General features: G+C 50.3%; 1 protein-coding gene across 1 annotated transcript; it reads left to right on the top strand.

The window, feature by feature from the left end:
- The first annotated feature begins 4,370 nt into the window (after positions 1 to 4,370).
- Positions 4,371 to 18,729, top strand: SPRYD3 (SPRY domain containing 3). The gene is made up of 11 exons (XM_012763316.3): positions 4,371 to 4,504; positions 5,980 to 6,126; positions 7,510 to 7,585; positions 8,078 to 8,202; positions 8,521 to 8,656; positions 9,700 to 9,885; positions 15,405 to 15,554; positions 15,980 to 16,037; positions 16,694 to 16,813; positions 16,900 to 17,072; positions 17,411 to 18,729. The coding sequence occupies exons 1-11, from the start codon at positions 4,482 to 4,484 to the stop codon at positions 17,543 to 17,545; spliced, it is 1,329 nt and encodes a 442-aa protein (XP_012618770.1). The 5' UTR covers positions 4,371 to 4,481; the 3' UTR covers positions 17,546 to 18,729.
- The last annotated feature ends 187 nt before the right edge of the window (positions 18,730 to 18,916 follow it).

The raw sequence follows: 18,916 nt of genomic DNA, 5'->3' as shown, positions 1-18,916 counted from the left end.
ACTGAGGGGAAGGCTTCCAGGCAGATGGGCACACTTCTCTAATAATCATGTGGCTGTTTATCATGTGTTCCTTTTTAACATCTCTGTAGTTTGTCTTGTATTTCTAGCAGCTTTTTATATACTACATCTTGTCTGCTTTTAACTGCCTTATGAGCTCCTTTAGGACAGGGGTCATGTCCTTTATTTCCCCTCTGAAAAATGTGGGTAGCTATACCTACTTTATATAATTGTTATGAGTGTTAGGAATAACTCATGTAATGTACATGCCAGATACTCAGTAATTTTTTTCCTGTAATGAATGAATGAATGAATGAATGAAGTGTCTGGCTCAGTTTCTGGCTCACACTATGGTACTTAGTATTTATTGAATGAATGATGGTACTCTGGTTCAAAACTGTTGTGTTCACAGCTGGAACTTGGCCTTGGAAGACCTCACTGGGCTGGAAAAGATCAAGAGAAATGTCAAGGCAGTGTTTCAGCAGGATGGGATACCAGACTGTGAGAGTGAGCCACACAGATGAGGGCTCTTTAATCTGAAGAGGAGGCAGAGATATTCAGATTCAACTCAAATTCACTAAATGCTTATTTATGTTTTGCATAATTATTGTGATGTTCCATTACCATCACCACTTTGTAGATAAGAAGACATATCCAGAGAGGTTAAATATCATGGCAAAGGCCACACAACTAGATGATGGAATCCACTAGATTCCAAGTTCAATGTTCTTCTCACTGAAACACATAAATTTTCATGGTATAGAAAAACATTAAGGATTTGAGTAAGTTAAATAGACTTGTTTGCTAAAATCTCTAAATATTCAAGACGCATAATTTCTAGAGCAAGAGAGAGGTTGTTTTAAGGCAAATAAAAGGAAGGCTTGCTTTATGTTGGGGGCAAAGTAGGGAGCAAACACAAAAAATGTACTATGATTAATGGCACAAACTAAAAAAGGGGAAAAGTTAGAAAAGAGTTAATAAAATCACAGATAAAGAATCCTTGGCAAGTCATTGAAAGACTAACCGTTCTCTTTCTCAAACTGAACTATAAGACTACTCCAAGCCTAAGTGTGGGCTCTTTCCAAAGGCAACATCGGATTGTTTGAGGGTTGCTTTCCTATCCTTGGGCAGGCCAGCTGTGCCTTCCCAGAGCCTATCTCGGGCACAGCTGTTGAAGAAAGCTGTGAATGAAACATCAATTATAGTAGATATTTCTTTTCCTCCCTAAAATTTTGGCCTGAAGACCTAAAATTTAGTGCCAAACAGAGCAAGTTTATGAAGATAGCAATTAAATCTCATACATCAAAATCAAGTATATGCAAAATCAATATACAGAAATCAATTGTATTTCTATATATTATATTAGCAATGAACAATTGGAAATTGAAATTTTTATTTATTTATTCATTTTATTTTATTTATTTATTTTTTTGAGACAGAGTCTTACTTTGTTGCCCAGGCTAGAGTGAGTGCCATGGCGCCAGCCTAGCTCACAGCAACTTCAATCTCCTGGGCTCAAGCGATCCTACTACCTCAGCCACCCGAGTAGCTGGGACTACAGGCATGTGCCACCATCCCCGGCTAGTTTTTTTTTTTTTTTTGTATATATATATATTTTTTTTAAGTTGGTCAATTAATTTCTTTCCATTTTTAGTAGAGACGGGGGTCTCACTCTTGCTCAGGCTGGTTTCGAACTCCTGACCTCGAGCGATCCGCCCGCCTTGGCTTCCCAAAGTGCTAGGATTACAGGCGTGAGCCACCACGCCCAGCCTATTTTTTATTTTTTAGGAGACAGAGTCATGCTCTGTTGCCTGAATTAGAGTGCAGTGGCATCCGCATAGCTCACTGCAATCTGAAACTCCTGGGCTCAAGCAATCCTCCTGCCTTAGCCTCCTGAGTAGCTGAGACTACAGGCTTGTGATGCCATGCCCAGCTAATTTTTCCATTTATTATTTTTTTTTGTAGAAATGGGGTCTACCTCTTGCTCAGGCTGGTCCTGAACCCCTGACCTCAAGAAATTCTCCTGTCTCGGCCTCCCAACATGCTAGGATTACAGGTGTGAGCCACTGCACCTGGCCTAGAAATTGAAATTTAAAAATAACACTTACAATTGTAAAAAATATGAAATACTTAGGGATAAATCTGACAAAATATCTGCACGCTGAAAACCATAAAATGTTGCTGAGATAAATTAAAGAAGACCCAAATAAATGGAGAGATATACCTTGTTCATGGATCAGAGGACAAATGTCTATTCTTCCAAAACTGATCAATAGATTCAAATGATACAACCACTTTGGAAAACAGTTTGGCTCTTTCTCAAAAAAGCTAACCCTGCATCTACTATGTGATCCAGACATTAAGTCATAGATATTTACCCAAGAGACAACAAAATATATGTCCATACAAAGACTTGCACATGAATATTCATAGTAGCTTTATTTGTAATAATCTAAAACTGGAAACAACCAAACGTCTATCAACAGGTGAGTAAATGAACAAATTGTGATATATCCAATGTCATACCAATCAGCAATAAAAAGACATAAACTACTGATACAAGCAAAAACATGGGTGAATTTCAAGATCATCAGACTGAATAAAAAAAGCCAGACACCTCCCCCCACCAAAAGAACATTTACCGTATGATCACATTTAAATACAATTCTAGAAAATGAAAATGAAGCTAGTGACAAAAAAGCAGATTAGTGGTCTTCTGGTGATAGGAGGATGATAGGGAGGGATTATAAAGGCCCTTGAGGAAATTTTAAGGGTGATGATATTGTCACTATCTTGATTGTGGTGATATATTCATGTGTGTATACATAACTTATCAAATTGTACACCTTAAATACATATGGTGTTTTGTATGTCAATTGCCCCTCAATAAAGCTGTTTGGTCAAATACATGTAGATGCCAAGCACAAATTACCAACTAGGTCCTGAGAATGCCAATGGATGGAGGGTCACCAAAGGGCCAGCCCCATACCTAGAACTTGAAGATGAGGAAATCCCGAGTGAGTTCACCAACCATCATTACCACTTTGGAAACACGGTGCTATTTGCTATTTCTCTCCACCTCAGACCCTAGCCAGCTAGCTAGTTTTTGGAAGGAGCCCTGGTCTGCGATGAACATAACTGTGGCAACTTCCTAGGCCAGTCGCTCTCTGGCTGCCTTTAGGAGGAGCCCAGCTAAGTCTTGAGATCTTTTCATAACTCAGGAAGAGGAGTGGAAAGGAACCAATGAAGGAACCCGAAGAAGCTGGAGATGAATTGCTATTCATAACTGAGTAATGGATGTGGCAGGATGGCTGGAAAAGACCCAAGTGAACACGTGCTTCAATAATTCTTGTTTGCGAATGAGAACACCAAGACCTCGGCCTTTTAGTCACATAGAATTAGGGCTTTAATCCGGGTTTCCCTATTTTCTATCTACCCCTATTCCCATCACTCATTTCTATTATGCTACTGTTTATGGGATACGAGATGATGGCTTTCCTTTTCATTCACCACTTTACTTACTTATGATAAGAAGAGGATAGCTCCTGGGGTCTGCTTACTGTCTAACACAGATAAATCTACACACATACATGACTCAACTAATAAAAGCAAGACTGTAATAAGTGTTATAAATGAAGTGCTACAGAGGAGGGGAAACCTTTTTGTTCCGAAAAGAGAGATGCGGTGATGGGAGTGCATGGGGAGGTCCTCATGCAGGAGTCCAGACTCCTCAGCAGTAAACACCAGTAGGTGCTGAGTAAGTGTTACTGTCCTTCCTCCCTTCACATTCCGACCCGGTCTAACTTTCCTTTAGTCTAGCACATCCTCTGTTCTTCAGCAGCATGCTGTTTCATGCACTGTGTTTTTTGCATCCGCGGTTCTCTTCTCCCAGAATGGAATATCCTCGCCAGAATGAATGAACGGTGACATGAAATGGAGCTGGGCGGAGTATAAAGCATGTGGTAACAGTTAAGCCCACAGGCTATGGAGGCCAGCCTCTGGCTCCTCACTGGAGATAATAATATTTATTTCATAAGGTTGTTAAGTGGATTAAAAGGACAGTCCCGCAAAGCTTTTAGCATCACGTCTGGCACGTAAAGAGCGCTGAGGTAATATTAGCGATGTGTGTGCGAGCGTGGCAACCTTCGCCTGCCCCGCCCCGCGCAGGAGCCGCCCCCTGTCCGCCTCCCCGACGCCCAGGGCACCCGGCGCGGCGACCGCGCCGCCACGTCGCCTCCTCTCACGCTCAGGACACCCGGGTTTACTAGACCAGACCCCGCGCTAGGTGCCCGGTGCATCAGCCCGCGCCCCACACCCTGCATGCTCCTCCGATTGGCTGCTGCAGGTGCCTTTCGTCAGAGGCCGCTGCAGATTGGCTGCGACGGGGCGGGGCGGACCTCGGGGGAGCGAAGGAAGGGCGGGGACCCGGATGTGTGTGGTGGCGGCGGCCGAAGAGCTTGTGTGCGGAGCTGAGAGGCCTATGGATGAGGAGGACGCGGCGGCCCCGGTAGGCGGGGATCGGGGGCGGGGTCCCGGAGGCCTCGAGTCTCCCCGGAGCCTGAGGCGGGGGTCCTGGGCGGGGGCTCCAGGGCCAGGGGGCGGGGCCTTATGCTCTGGTCATTGGGCTTCCTCGGTTGGCTCACCCTCGGCCCTCTGTAGGGTCAGGGACACTGGGCGTAGTCAAGCTGACCAGCCAGGGCCCCCTAGTCCCCGGGTCTAGTCTGAGTGATCAGGTCATTACTGGGGCGGAGGCAGGGCCCAGTACGGCCGCCACTTGTCGGTGGCAAGGCTTTGGGGTTCTTTAGATGCCTTTAGATCTGGGGCTCTAGTATCTCCTGGGGTCAAGCCCTGGCAGAGTGCCCAGGAGTGGAGTCCTCGGGCTGCCCTACAGGTGCCTACTCTTCTGGGCCACGTAGTGGATTGTAGCTCCTGCATAAGGGTCCTAACATGCTCATTGGGATTGAATTCAGCCCAGCCAAGGCTTCCTAAGCACCTACTGTGTGCAAGGCAATGTCAGGTCTTGATAGAACCCCTGTCCCAGGGTTTGGGGATTGTGAAGAGAAGAGTACTTCACCTCTTTCTCACATTTGGCTCCCAGGAAAAATGTATTCATTCATTCATATGGTGGCACTGCTGGTGGTTTAAACACTTGGATCATCCCAGTCCTCTCCATCATCACTGCTGCCATCTTCAGGGATGCTACCTCTCATCCAAAATACTGCAACAGACTCCTAATTGTTTGTTCACTTCTGCTGTTGCTCCTCTTGTGATTGGTTCTCCAACCAGCAGCCTGAATGATCTTTAAGATCTGATAAACTTTGAGATTATATCATTTGCTTGCTTAGAACTCTCCAGAGGTTTCCCATCACACTTGAAATAAAATCTAAACTCCTTACCATGGTCTGGTATGATCTCAATCTGGTTCCTGCCTTCTTCTCATCTTCTATGTTCCCCTCACATTACCTACATACCAGCTATCCTGGCCTTTCTGTTTCTCCACCTTGCCAGCTCCCTTCAACCCAAGGACCTGGGCTGTTCCATCTACCTGGAATATTCTTTTATGGGCTTGTCACATGCCTGGCTCCTTTTCAAGTCAAATGCCACCTCCTCAGAGAGACCATTTCTGTCCATTCTGCCCACCCCCCCATATTCTTTATCATATCACCCTGTTCTATTTCTTCACTGTCTAAAATTCTCAGGTCTGTTTATTGTCTGTCGTGTCCACTCCTGCCCACACTAGAATGGAAACCCTATGAGGACAGGAATCCCATACATTTTGGTCACAGTTATATCCCTAGTACCTAGAACAGTGCACATAATAGGAGCTCAATAAATGTCGAATGAAACAATGAGGGTGGGGATTGTTGAGGTCAGTCTGGGCAACTGGCCTCCAGTCCAGCACCCTCTGCATTCTGGATTGAGCAGGCTGAGGTGCTTTGCTCAGGGCCCTGCTTCCTCCTCAACCCTTTCTCTCCTTGACAGATTTGTTCTCATGAACAAGATGGATGACCTCAACCTGCACTACCGGTTTCTGAATTGGCGCCGGCGGATCCGGGAGATTCGGGAGGTCCGAGCTTTCCGATATCAGGAGAGGTTCAAACACATCCTTGTAGACGGAGACACTTTGAGGTGCGTTCAGGGAATGCTGCCACATTTTCCTTCCTGTTCCAGATCTTACAGATGAAAGGGGGCTTTTTTAGAGGAAGGGGACTGTCTGTGCTGCTCTGGGATAGGGAATGCTCTTGACCCCAGAGGCCTTTCTGAGTGGAGTAGTGTATGCTGCTTCACCCTGCACTCCCCTCTGTCACTGGGTGCCTCTGTCCCAGTCCAACGAGGAAAGGATCCAGCAGGGGTCTCTCCTGGTTAGGCACTGGAAACAATCACATCAGGTACGGGAGACTGCCAGGGTCTCAGGAGTTCCCCTAGTGCTTTTTTTTATTTTTATTTTTTTTTCTGAGACAGAGTCTCACTGTGTTGTCTGGGCTAGCACACAGCAACCCCAAACTCCTGGGCTCAAGCTATCCTCCTGCCTCAGCCTCCTGAGTAGCTGGGACTACAGGGACACGCCACCATGCCCAGCTAATTTTTTCTATATATTTTTAGTTGGCCAATTAATTTTTTTCTATTTTTAGTAGAGGCAGGGTCTCACTCTTGCTCAGGCTGGTGCAAACTCCTGACCTTGAGCTATCCGCGCATCTCGGCCTCCCAGAGTGTTAGGATTACAGGCATGTGAGCCATGGTGCCGGCCCCCAGAGTGGTTTGTTGACAAGACTCCAGGGGGGTCTATGGGGTGTCTGAGACTCCTGCCTATGTCTCAGGGATTGGGTTTGGTAAAGAGTGGCCATTTCAAAGACAGTGGATTTCCTGTTTTGGGAAGGACAGTTCTGTAGTACATCCTGTCCACCACTTCCTGTATCTTTCCAACCCTTTGGCTTGTTTGTGTTTGTTTTCTATTTTTTCTGGCTTGAACCCCTTCCCTGACTTCTTCCGAGCCTGTTCTCTCCCACAGTTGTCACTGAAGGGGGAAGTCAGTAGTGTAATTTAGCCTGGAGGCAAGAAAGCTGAGCAGTGGGGATTGAATAACTGTCTTCCAGCCTATGAAGGGCTTTGGTACAGAGGGCAGAGATGAGCCATTCTCCAGCTCCACTGAGGACAGCCAGAGGAAAACAGCCAAAGCTGCAGCATGAGGGATTGAGCTTAGACAGGGTTGTGAGACCCCCCCTCCTAGCAGCTGAGGGGGCTCTACATTCTTTTCCCTCTGGAAATGAAGAAACCAGGCTTGCCTTGGTCTGTGCTATGGCTAGGACGCTGGCTGGAGGCAGCGGAAGGGGTGGGGTGAGGTGACCTTAAGTATCTTGTATGGTGTCTGTGAGGATGTCCTGAAGTGTGGCTTGGCCTGATGGATTCTCCTCTCTGCTGGCCCTCACAGGGTTGGGGTTAGGGATGCTGAGGCCCTCCCACCATCTCCTGCTCTGGGTTGCTAATGGAGCTCTCCCTTCATTCTTCCTTCAGTTACCACGGAAACTCTGGTGAAGTTGGCTGCTACGTGGCTTCTCGACCCCTGACCAAGGACAGCAATTATTTTGAGGTGATCAAGGCAGTGGGTGGGCAGAGCAAGGGATGAGATCAGGTGTGAGATCATTAAATTCCAAAGAGCTCTTTTACTAGATTCACGACCTGGTCCTTTTAATTGTCCATCAGTGTTGTCCTGTCGACTGAGAAAAGGGTACAGAATAACATGGCCCTAATCTGAGAAATATGTGCCCTGTCTCTTCTCATCTCCTGCCTCTTACCTAAGTAGACTTTGACCCATGTCCTTTCCCACCCCCTAACCCAAACCCAGCATCTTCTCCATTGCCTATTTTTTCCAAAGCTAGGAAATAATTTTCCAAGTATTCATGGTGAAGCAGGCCCCCATCCTCCTCATTTCTCCCTCTGAGCATCCTCTCTCCTCTGATTCCCGTATCTTTTGTCTTTTTGAGCCTCACCCCCCTTTGATCTCTAGCTCCCCTTCCTCCTACCCCCAACAATTCATCCTGTTTTCCATCCTTGCTAACTGTGCCCCACTCTCCTCCCCCAGGTGTCTATTGTGGACAGTGGAGTCCGGGGCACTATTGCTGTGGGGCTGGTCCCTCAGTACTACAGCTTGGATCACCAGCCTGGCTGGTTACCGGACTCTGTAGCCTACCACGCTGATGATGGCAAGTGAGTTGCCTTCTGCAGAACTGATCCATTTACTATGGATTTAGGAACCGTAGATTTGAAGGACTTCCTCAGGGTGGCTTTTCCTGTTCCTTTCTATCTTTGGGTGTTTCATAAACTGTTGTGGTCAGGACAGGGAGGTGGCCTGGCAGCCACCCTTGCAGGTTTACAGACTTAGAGGAGAGGTAGTGCTCATGCCAGGACATAGGTGATGCTATGACAGAGCGACTAGGAGTGGTAGGTTGCGGCCTCGGCTGTCACTGCTGGGGAGAAGTTGGGAGGCCAGGTTTGGGTCCTGTGTCTGTGCTACTCTGTCCACAGGCTGTATAATGGCCGAGCCAAGGGCCGCCAGTTTGGGTCAAAGTGCAACTCTGGGGACCGGATTGGCTGTGGCATTGAGCCTGTGTCCTTTGATGTGCAGACTGCCCAGATCTTCTTCACCAAAAATGGCAAGCGGGTGAGTGAGAAATCCTGGGTGGGATTTAGGTGGCTTGAAGCTACCCAAGGATTTGTGGGAGTGATCAGGAAGAGTTTGCTGGCTGGGGCTGCCAGGGATATGTGTGCTTAGTTCCCATGTCCTTCATTTCAGCCTCAGATTCTGCTGAAGCCTCTGTGTATAGGAGAAGACACTTCCCCTGGCCAGGGGAAGCTGGGACATTACCCAGATAACAGGCGTAGAGGGGCAAGTTCATGCAGCAGAGGCTGAGCAGAAATTGCAGGTGACAGAATTGGGTGATCTAGAGGAAGGTTTTAAGCAGACAAAAGAGGGGAACAAAGAAATATAAAGATCATAGGAAATCAAGAAGGGGTGGAGGGAAGAGGGGAGGGGTACAAAGCTACCTGTTGGGTACGGTGAACACTGGGTGATGGGCACACTAAAAGCCACAACTTACGCATTATGCAAGGTATCCATGTCACACACTTGTACCCACTTAATATTTTGAAATTAAGAAAAAAAGAGGGGAAGATGATGGCCTGGCTGTATAAGCTGGAGCTCCTCTTTGGGTTTTTGACTTGAATACTTTTGGGGATATGTCCTTTTTGTGTTTTATTTTCCATATTACACTTCTCCTTCCCTTTCCTCTTTAAAGAGAGACGAGTAGTGGTGAAGAGATGGGGCCAGAACAAGTAGAAGAGAGAGACACCAGGTCTCTTCTCTGTCCAGCTCCATCTCCCACCCTGGGAAAATCACTTTCCCAGGCCTTGGCTGAGAGCGTCTATTCCCGCCTCGGCACATTCCTGCTCCAATACATGCTCACACGTACTAAAAGGATTTGGCAGTGAGTCAAGAGACTTGTGTTTGTCTTCTAGCTCTGTGAATACCTTGCCTGGCCTGGGTTATTTAGCACATTTTTAAAACTTTTCTGCACCTCTGAGTTTTCTTTATCTGCCAGTGTGTGATAATTATTTGTTGCATTATCTTAAAAGTGCCCTTGTGAAAATTAGATGAGCTATGAAAAAGTGAGCCAGGTGGCAGCTCCTTCCCTCCCTCCACTGCAGGTGGGCTCTACCATCATGCCCATGTCCCCGGATGGACTATTCCCAGCAGTGGGCATGCACTCCCTGGGTGAGGAGGTGCGCCTGCACCTCAACGCTGAGCTGGGCCGCGAGGACGACAGTGTCATGATGGTGGACAGTTATGAGGACGAATGGGGCCGGCTGCATGATGTCAGAGTCTGCGGGACTGTAAGTAAGGGGCAGTGGGGTGGGAGGGGCTCAGGTGGAGAGGGCTGGGCAGGACAGCTATGGGCACATGAGCATGTTTGAATGGCCTAGAATGGGGAGAGAGGACAGTGTCTTCTGAGGGGTTTTGGCAGGATAGCCTGGACCCCCTTTTGGCTTGATCCCAGCTCAGCTGGCCGGGGCATTCCATTCACAGTGCTGTGGGGCAGGTGTGGTTGCAAGTCCCACACGTGCAGGGGAAGGTCCTTTGCTGATCTTTTCTGAGTGTCGATGTTAGTCTCTGCTGCCTTCCCCTTACATGTGCTAGAGGATGAGAACGGATGAGGTGAAGAGTGAGTGAGAATCCTTGCGCCTCCAAAGCCTGCTTCATCCATCTTCTCCTCATACCTGCTTTAGTCCCTCTCTGGATTTTAAGTTTTCTTGGGAAGCTCATGGACCTTGAGAGAGGAAAATTCTTCCTGTTGACCTTGCGTACCTCATGCTGTGTTGGGAGTGAGTGGTCCCGTGTCTGGGTCTGGCCCTGACCTCTAGTGTGCTACTCAGGCCTCCCACTTTGAATTGTCCTCCTGCTATCCCCTGGCCTTTTTCTCCACCCTCCGGCCTTCTCACCCCAACCCAAGCTGTTTTCAACTCAGCCTTTGATAGCAAAATAGAAGCAGTCGGGGGCGGGAGTGGATTATGAACCAGGCTTCCTCCTTGTGGAGTTCAAGGTAAGTGGAACTCAGGGAAAGTGGCAGAAAGTAAGCCCTCCTGCTGCTTCTGACACTCTGCACCCCTTCTGGCACTGGGGTCCAAGGGCTGCAGCAGCCATGAGCCAGGAGGCCTCAGATGCACACTTTTTGACTCTCATCTCTTTCCTTTCTTTTCGCCTTCTGCCATCATTTTGACAACATCTACAGAGTTGAACTTGGGACTGAGCCAGGGCAATGTTCCAGCCCTCATCCCTGACCTCTCCTCAAGAGTTTCTTCCTGGCATCCTTTCCCTGCCTGGACCTGCCCCCACTCTGCCCCCAGCTCCTCCCAGACAATCTTTTCTAATTGTTGTAGAATCCTGTAGACATTTATAAATAGTCTTCCTTCCTTCCCACCCTCTCCCCAGTAACCTCAGGCTGCTCATTTAAGAAGTTTTTTCTGTCTTACACATAAGCTGTCAAGTTTGGCTCTTCTCTCAGACCCTCAGACCCTGGGGACAGCTAGCAGGGTGGGAACACTGCTCCCTGAGCACTTGCTTCTCCGGGGCAGACTTGGGCATGAACCTCTGGTGGGACATGTGCCTTCCTCTAGTTTTGCCAACTGTCCTGTCTTTCAAGCAAGGATAACTTACCCAATTTCTTCCAGCCCTTTGGGCATCTCATCCCCACTGGTCTTCTGGCCTCCTTCCTCCTGTCCCCTCTTATCAACTACTTGGTATTTCTGACTCAGCGATCACATTATGTCAGCCTGGAGGAGCTGGAGAGAGGTCATTTGGGCTGTGCCTGTGCCTCCTTTTTCTAAAGATGTCTAACATAGCCACTTCTCCTCTTTGCCCTTTCTGTTTTATATGTCCCCTTCTGTTGGGGAGCCCTTCCCTGGAACCCCAGACCCCTGATGTCGTTAAAGCCCGTTTCTTCTCCTGTCCTGGGTGCTGTTCTTGGTAGAGTGCCCTTTAGAGCCATAAAGATTTTGGAGAGGCTTTGTTGTTACCTAGTCCAATGTTTCTCAGTGGGGAGAATGTTGGCATTTTATTTGGGACAATTCTTTGATGTAAAGGACATTTAGCATCCTCAGCCCCCAGACACAAGATGCCAGTAGTCCCCTCCCCTAGTCATTATGACAGCCCCAAATATGCCCACATATTTCCAAATATCCTCTTGTTTTACCGTTGATGAAAAAATGTCCCAGAGAAAAGTTGAAGTGTTTGACATTGTTCAAATGTCAAACAGTGAATTAGCAAAACTAGGCCCAGATATTCATTTTTTTACCCCTCTCCACTGCCTTTTCTGCTGTCCAATGTATGCTGTTACCTTCTACCCAAGCCTGCTCTTCCATGGCTAGTCATCTCCTCTCCTTCCAGCCCTTCCTCAGCAGAGAATGAGAGTTTCTAGATTTAAATGCCCACTTTGCCTGAGCTTCTCTTGTCTAGTTCCTTTAGCCAAGGCCCTTCTAGCTGAGTTTACTAACTTCCTTGGAGTTCCTTTACTCCTAACCTTTCTCAGTTTGGAACCTCAGTGATTTCTTTTCCCTTTTCACTGGTTCTTCCTGTAAAGAAGAACAAATCAATTTCTGGCTCTTTTCTTTTTTCCTCTAACATCTCACTATGAAAATTTTAAACATATAGAAAAGTTTAAAAAAATAGCACAGTGAATGCCCATATATCCATTCTCTAGATTCAACAATTGTTAATATTTAGTTGTGTTTGTTTGACCTGAGTATCTATATATAGACAGATGTGGCTCTTTATTGATTGGAATTCTTCCTCTGCCTCCTGTGGCCTTAGTTTCCCCTCCTAAAGAGGCCCCCTCCCCAGAGCTCTGAGGGTGCTGAAGAATTGCAGCTGCATTTGCTCAGGGATGGGAGTGTTGTCCCTCACCTCACCTCTGCCCCCAGCCCTTGCAAGGTGAGGTAATTTGTGGAGGGTGGGGGGCTGTAGGTACAGCCTGGGGATTAGACTCATTTTCTGCCTTTGTTCCCTATTCATAGCTCCTCTGACAACTCCTTAGCGACCAGGCAACTGCTTTGGTACACAAAGGGTGGTGAGTGAGGCCCCACCTTCCCAGGGGTCCTCCCTGACCCAGCCCATAAGGAGGCCGTGTTGGGGCCTGAGCTGGGGAGCGTGTTTTTGGTTCCTGTTTCAGCTGCTTCTGGGTCCTCAGGGCACTGGGCCCTCCTTTGCTCCTGTCAAGTGGAATTAGGGTCTTTGCTGGCAAGGGGAGGAGGGAGGTTACCAGCAGAGAAGAGGCTGGGAAGGTGCTACTGGTATGAGGTGGGGGTGTAGGGGGGTCTTTACACTCTGATCTGCAGCCACTGCTCTGTGGCATTGAGTCCACCTATTTGGTCTCCCAGGGCTTTGTGGTCAGTACATGTGGGGAAGAAGAGATGATTGGGAGCCCCAAGGAAGGGTTTCCTCTACCCCCACCAGAGATATAGAGGAACATTCTTATTGATTGGGCATTGGTTTGAGGGGGAGTACACTTGGGGTAGGGTAGTCTGAGGAGTGTTCATCTGTCCTGGTTGGCCTAAGGGGCTACTCTAGTTGGAGGTAAGGACTGAGATGAAAGAGCATGTCCTTCTTTGCGATTGGCAGTTGCAGTATTACCCCCATTTCCTGATTTAGGGAGAGGTGTACTGATCACCTGCTGGGTGTCAGGGTCTGTGCTAAGCGCTTGACACTTCATTTCATCTTCTCACCTGTTTTGGGGAGATGCAGGTAGTGCTATCTCTTAACTTTCTCAAGATTAGAAGCTACTAAGTAATAGGAATTAGGATTTGCACCTATGTCTGTTGGGTTCTCTTTCAAACTAAGAGGCAGCTGAGACACAGAGTGAGGGGCCAGCATCAAGGTCCTAGCAGCTCACTGTGGGGCTGACCCTCCCATCTGCTCTGGGTTCCTAGCAGTGGTAGGCTAAGGGAGGGAGAGATGTATTCTAGAAAAGATCTTTGAAGGGGGGCTAAACTTTCCCCTCACCTGCACCCCTCTAAGTGCTCTGAGAAGGCTCAGGGCTGGGCTCTGCTTAGGAGCCTGAGAGTGTCTGATGGCTTCCGCCCTGAGGGCTGAGCACCTCCTCTTAGTAGAGGGCATATTGTGCAGCAACCTAGTCATCCATTCAGCCGGTACTGGAGAGTGGGGTTTAGAGTCCTATGTTAGTGCAGGTCGTCCTGGATTTTCAGTTTAAGGAAGCATCCCCACCCTATCGCTAGACAAAACTGCTGCAGCTGCCCTCCTCTGGGCTGAGGCAGAGGGAATGGTTGGGCGGGTTTTTCCCAAGGATCACACTCTGGATCGGCTGTCTTTTGGCTCTGGAACTGGAGAACACTGTGTTTCCTATGCCGAGGCCAGTTGGATAGACTGGGTCAAGGGCAGCTGTGGGGTCCCCCACCCAGTTCTGCAGTGCTGGTGGAGAGGGTGGGCTGGGGGCTCTCCGACTGGGTGGAGTATAAAAACTAGTTAATGTACATCAAGCCACACCCTGTGCTGCGTGCTGGGGAGAAATGCAGAGGAGGGACCCAGGCCCAGCAGAGAACACACAGGACCACCAACCGTGTTGGCTAGGCTGTGAGTTTAGGTGGTCTCCCATGCGTCTCTGGCTTTCCCCTTGATCTGCCCTGGTTATCTTGGAGAGGAGGGGAGGATGGGCTGGAGGTGGGAGGGCTTTGGGGATCCAGGGCTGAGAAGGACACCAAGCCCTTTTATTCCCGCTATCTGAAGGGGCAGTGAGGGTGCAGGACCAGCCTCGGCAGGAGACATGCACAGGCATCCATGCTGGTGCAAGCGAGCACAATTCCTTTCCTGTTCAGGCAGGAATCTTTGCAGGGTGAGAGGCCAGGATCCCAAGGCTTGCCAGGGAGACATAGAGGTCTCCAGGGAGCCTGTTTTTTTTTTTTTTTTAGGGCTGCAGGGGTGGGAGTGTAGAAGAAAGTCCTGAGGGTCAGTTGGGCTAATTAAAAGGGGATTAAGGAATCCCAGGTGATGCTGAGGGTGAGGGAGAAGGGGGATGGGGTTGAGTCATAGCCCTACTATTACCATGACAACTGACAAATAAATCCTCCCAGATTGGGGGTTGCCGCCCCATCATGCCCAGGCAGGACCATTGTGGGACTGAAGAGCCCCAAGAACCCATCAGTCATCTCCCCTCCCCTCCCCCTTCCCCACACCTACCTTAGCTTGAAAGAGTAGTAAGGGGCTGGGGACAGGAAAGCCTGTCTCTGTCTTCATTTTGACCTCTCCTTGCTACACATGAAGTAAAAAGTAGAGCTGCTCGTTCTGGGCTCCTGGGTTCCCCTCAGCCCCTCCCTGACCCAGCTCTGAACAGCTCTGTTCAAAGCCAAGTAAAACAAGGACCTCGAGAAATCACGTCAGACCCATCCCAGGCAGAATGGGCTTCTGAGCTCATCCTCTTCCCCAAACATCTGGGGTTAACACCTGGCTTCTGTGTCCTCCCTGGCTCCACTGGGCCACGAGAAAGTTGTCCAGTTTCCTCTTAGGCTGGTCTTCACTCCTCCTTTTCCCTGTGTTCAGGGTCCCTGGGGTGGACCCTTCCTAGCAGGGAAGGCCAGCAGGGTTCTTCAGGGAAGTGAGGATGGCCTGGGTCCCCACCCCTACTCCGTGCCTTCTAGCTTGCTGCTGCTCCCACCGCCCCTTCTCTGCCTACCCCTGTTCCTCCATGCCGGCCTAGAACCTTAGGGTGTCACCTCCAGGATCCTTCCTCCTCCAGCCAGAAGTTTTTGTCAGACTCGGGGAACTGGTACCCATACCGCCTTGGGACCAGGTTTCCAGGGTGGGTGGCAGCCTGCCTCTTGACCCCCACCTGGCTCTCCCCACACAGTTGCTGGAGTACTTGGGGAAGGGCAAGAGCATCGTGGATGTGGGACTGGCCCAGGCCCGGCACCCGCTGAGCACCCGCAGCCACTACTTTGAGGTGGAGATTGTGGACCCTGGAGAGAAATGCTACATCGCCTTGGGGCTGGCTCGGAAGGTAGGCACAAGTGCTGGGCTTTTTGCTCAGCTCTGGGGCTGTCAGGATGGGCCAGGAAGCTCTTGGGGAAACCTGGGAGGCCTGGGCTGTGGAGGGAGGATCTTAAATTGAGACAGAACACATGTCACATGTATCTGCTGCATTAAGAGTACAGACTCCACGTGACCAAGGACCTCAGGCAGCCTGGGGTGGGGGTGGGGCAGCCTAAGGCTCTGGACTTGAAAGCTTAACACCTTCCTCACTTTGCCTGGTTCCGGCAAGCCCAGCACCTACAGGATGTGAAAGGCTGCAGGATGGTGAGCTGCTGTCTGGGTTGTAGCCTATTCTAGAAGGTTGAAGACTGAAGATTCAGACACCACTCTCACTCTGCCCTGTCCCCCTTTTGTGTGTGGGACCACAGATTTTCTTTTTTCTTCTTGGTGCAGGACTATCCCAAGAACAGGCACCCTGGCTGGAGCAGAGGGTCTGTGGCTTATCACGCAGGTGAATAGAGGGCTGCCTGGGACAGGCGGGATTGTGGGAATGCAGAGACTTAGGGATACCCATCTTCCTGGTCCCTTCACACACAGTCTCTTTCCCTGCTGCTTGCTTATTGCCCCCTCCCAAGCCGATGGTGTTTTCTCCTTCTCTGTGTTTTTCCTCCCAGCCCTGAAAGCTAGGGGAGTGGACAGGGCGGGAGATCTGGGCCCAGACTGGACATTCCAGGCCTCTGAGTTGGCTCCCTCTGTGCCCTTCCTGCAGATCCTGCAGAGTCTTCGTTTTTCTGTTTTTGGTCTGCTTGATTTCCTTCAGGGCTTTCTTTAGAAGAGAACCCAGCCTTGAGTTCCTGGCCCCACCTCTGCCCTCCCCGCCTTGGATGTCATTACTTCCCTGTGGGCCCTCTGCTCTCTTCCCACCAGTCCCCTGGGAAGTTTCTCCTTTAGCCCCCTGAGCTGAGGGACATTGTGTCTCTTTTTTTAATTTGGTGCCCCATCTACATCTCTCTCATTTTTGTTTCACCTTGTCCCCTCCCTTCCTCGGAGCTAGTGAGGGGGTAGGGAAGTGTTCAACTTCAAGTAGGGGCCACTTGGTGGGGGGCAGGGGGTGCATAGTGTCAGCCCCTCCTTCTTCAAGTCTGTCTCCTCCCCTCGCTCCAACAGATGATGGGAAGATCTTCCATGGCAGTGGCGTGGGTGACCCCTTTGGGCCACGCTGTTACAAAGGGGACATCATGGGCTGTGGAATCATGTTCCCCCGGGACTACATTCTGGACAGTGAGGGTGAGTGTGGGGGGGGTGGCCAGCCAGGCTGCTCAGGGCAGAGGGTGGGGGAATACCGCAGGAGCTCAGGTTTCCGGGTCTCCTAGGGGACAGTGATGACAGTTGTGACACAGTGATCCTGTCCCCGACTGCTCGGGCTGTCCGGAATGTCCGCAACGTCATGTACCTGCACCAGGAAGGAGAAGAGGAAGAGGAGGAAGAGGAGGAGGAAGAAGATGGAGAAGAAATAGAGCCAGAGCATGAGGGCAAGAAGGTGGTGGTGAGTAGGGGAGTTTAGGGTGGGACTAGGTTCTTGGGTCTGGGCAAGGGCTGAGTGTTAGTGGGGAACCGAACTCAGAGCCAGGGCAGGAAAGAGGGAAGGTCTGGTGCTGCCCCTCCAGGGTCGTCTGGGGTAGTAGGGACTGCTGAGATGGGAGGCTGTGGTTGGGAGGCTGTTTTCCTGCCACAGGGCGCCCTCTTGTGGTCGCTCCCATTTCACCCTAACTGTATCCAGCCCCTGTTGGGAGCTGGGAGCTGTTCTGTGTTCCACCTGGGGTTTAGCATGGTCAGAGAAGAGGCCAGAGCCTATCGGCTCCATTCTCCCCAACTCCTTCCCAGGTATTCTTCACGCGGAATGGCAAGATCATCGGGAAGAAGGATGCCGTTGTACCTTCTGGAGGCTTCTTCCCCACCATTGGGATGCTGAGCTGCGGGGAGAAAGTCAAAGTAGACCTGCACCCCTTGAGTGGCTAGGCCTTCTCCAGACTGCCCATCTCCCTCTCCTCACCCTCACCGGCCATGTGCTCAGTTCCGGACTCCCCCCAGGATTTGCTCACCCAGCAGGCCCTGGGGCACATAGTCGCTCTGCCCTACCAGCCCAGGCCCCTGTCAGGCTCCTCTGTGCCCGCGTTTCTGACCTGTGCCAAGCCCTGTTCTGGTTGGACAGAACAGGCCCAAAGGGTGTTGCTAGGGGTGGGTCCCGCTGGCTCAGGAGAGGGGACGTCTGGATCCCCTTTCCCTCGGGCCCCACGTGAAGGGAGAGGAGTGGGCACCTGTGTCGGCTGCTGTTTGGGTGTGATGCTTTGCTTCTCCCCTACTTCCCCAGTATTTCTCCATGGATCCTTCTTTTTTGTTCCCTGTCTTTATTGTGGGAACCAGTTGCTGCTGTCATCCCCCTGGTGGGGTTAGGGGGCATTTCTTGGACCATCTCTCTCCTTTTATTGGCTGCTGTCTTAAGAAGTCCTCTAGGGTCCTCATTCTTTCCCCTGAGAGCTGGCTCCCCCACTCCCATGCTCAGGCGCCCACAGAGAATCTGAGTCTCTGGCTTCCCCCCACACCCACATGGGTGGGTGCCTGTTGCATGTTTAAGAAAGAGGGTCTGTGAGGTGGCAGGGCACTGGGCCTTTGCTCCTCTCTCCCCTTCCACCTGCTCCTCACCTGTGCCACCCATGTCCCTGGCTCCCTAGGATGGAGGCTGAAGCTCTGGGGCATGTCTCCCCTGCTGTGAGAGACAGCAAGACCCCAGAGCCCTAGCACAGTAAGCCCAGAGGCGTGGCTGGGCCCCTCTCTCTCTTCTTTTCCTGCCCCTGCTCCAGCCCCGTTCCCCAGCTTGCTGCTCGTGCCAGTTGCCTGTTTTGCTTCGGTGTTGGATTCTAGCACTTACACATGTCCTCCCCTACCAAGCCCTCATATCTCCTTCACCCCCTCGACCCCTGAGCCCCTCCCCATAGCAGTGACTTCTGGGAGGAAGAAGGAGCAGGAGCTGTTGGCCTTGGTTTGCACAGAGTGTGTAGGGCTGTGGGGAAAGCAGGTGAGCTGCGGTGCTGCTGGGGCCCCCCTTGGCCCTCCCTCCAGGTCCTGCACTATGATGTATGAAATGTATGTACAGACCAGAGATGTTTATATAGCCAATAAAGATGGAGTTTCCGTATTTATCAGCATGGCTAGAATCAGAATCCTTTCCAGTACCTAGGGACAGGGCCAGTGGGTAGGGCGCAGTTGAGGCAGCTTGCTCACAGGGAGATGTGGACCAATGTTAGGCTGGGGATGGGAATCGTGTATGTTCCGTGGACCTGGGGCCTGGGATACCCCCAGGAGGGAGCTTCCACTTTCCTGTGAATAAGG

The sequence above is a fragment of the Microcebus murinus genome, chromosome 10 (genome assembly GCF_040939455.1).
Source record: "Microcebus murinus isolate Inina chromosome 10, M.murinus_Inina_mat1.0, whole genome shotgun sequence".
NCBI classification, from domain to species: Eukaryota; Metazoa; Chordata; class Mammalia; order Primates; family Cheirogaleidae; genus Microcebus; species Microcebus murinus.
Note: the sequence above shows the minus strand (reverse complement) of the source record. Positions and strands in the feature narration are given on the sequence as shown.

Coding starts and splice junctions, on each gene's coding strand:
- SPRYD3 (XM_012763316.3), top strand. CDS start 4,482: ATGAGGAGGACGCGGCGGCCCCG. Junction 4,505..5,979: donor AGGAGGACGCGGCGGCCCCG/GTAGGCGGGGAT, acceptor TCTCCTTGACAG/ATTTGTTCTCATGAACAAGA. Junction 15,555..15,979: donor CCTTGGGGCTGGCTCGGAAG/GTAGGCACAAGT, acceptor TTCTTGGTGCAG/GACTATCCCAAGAACAGGCA.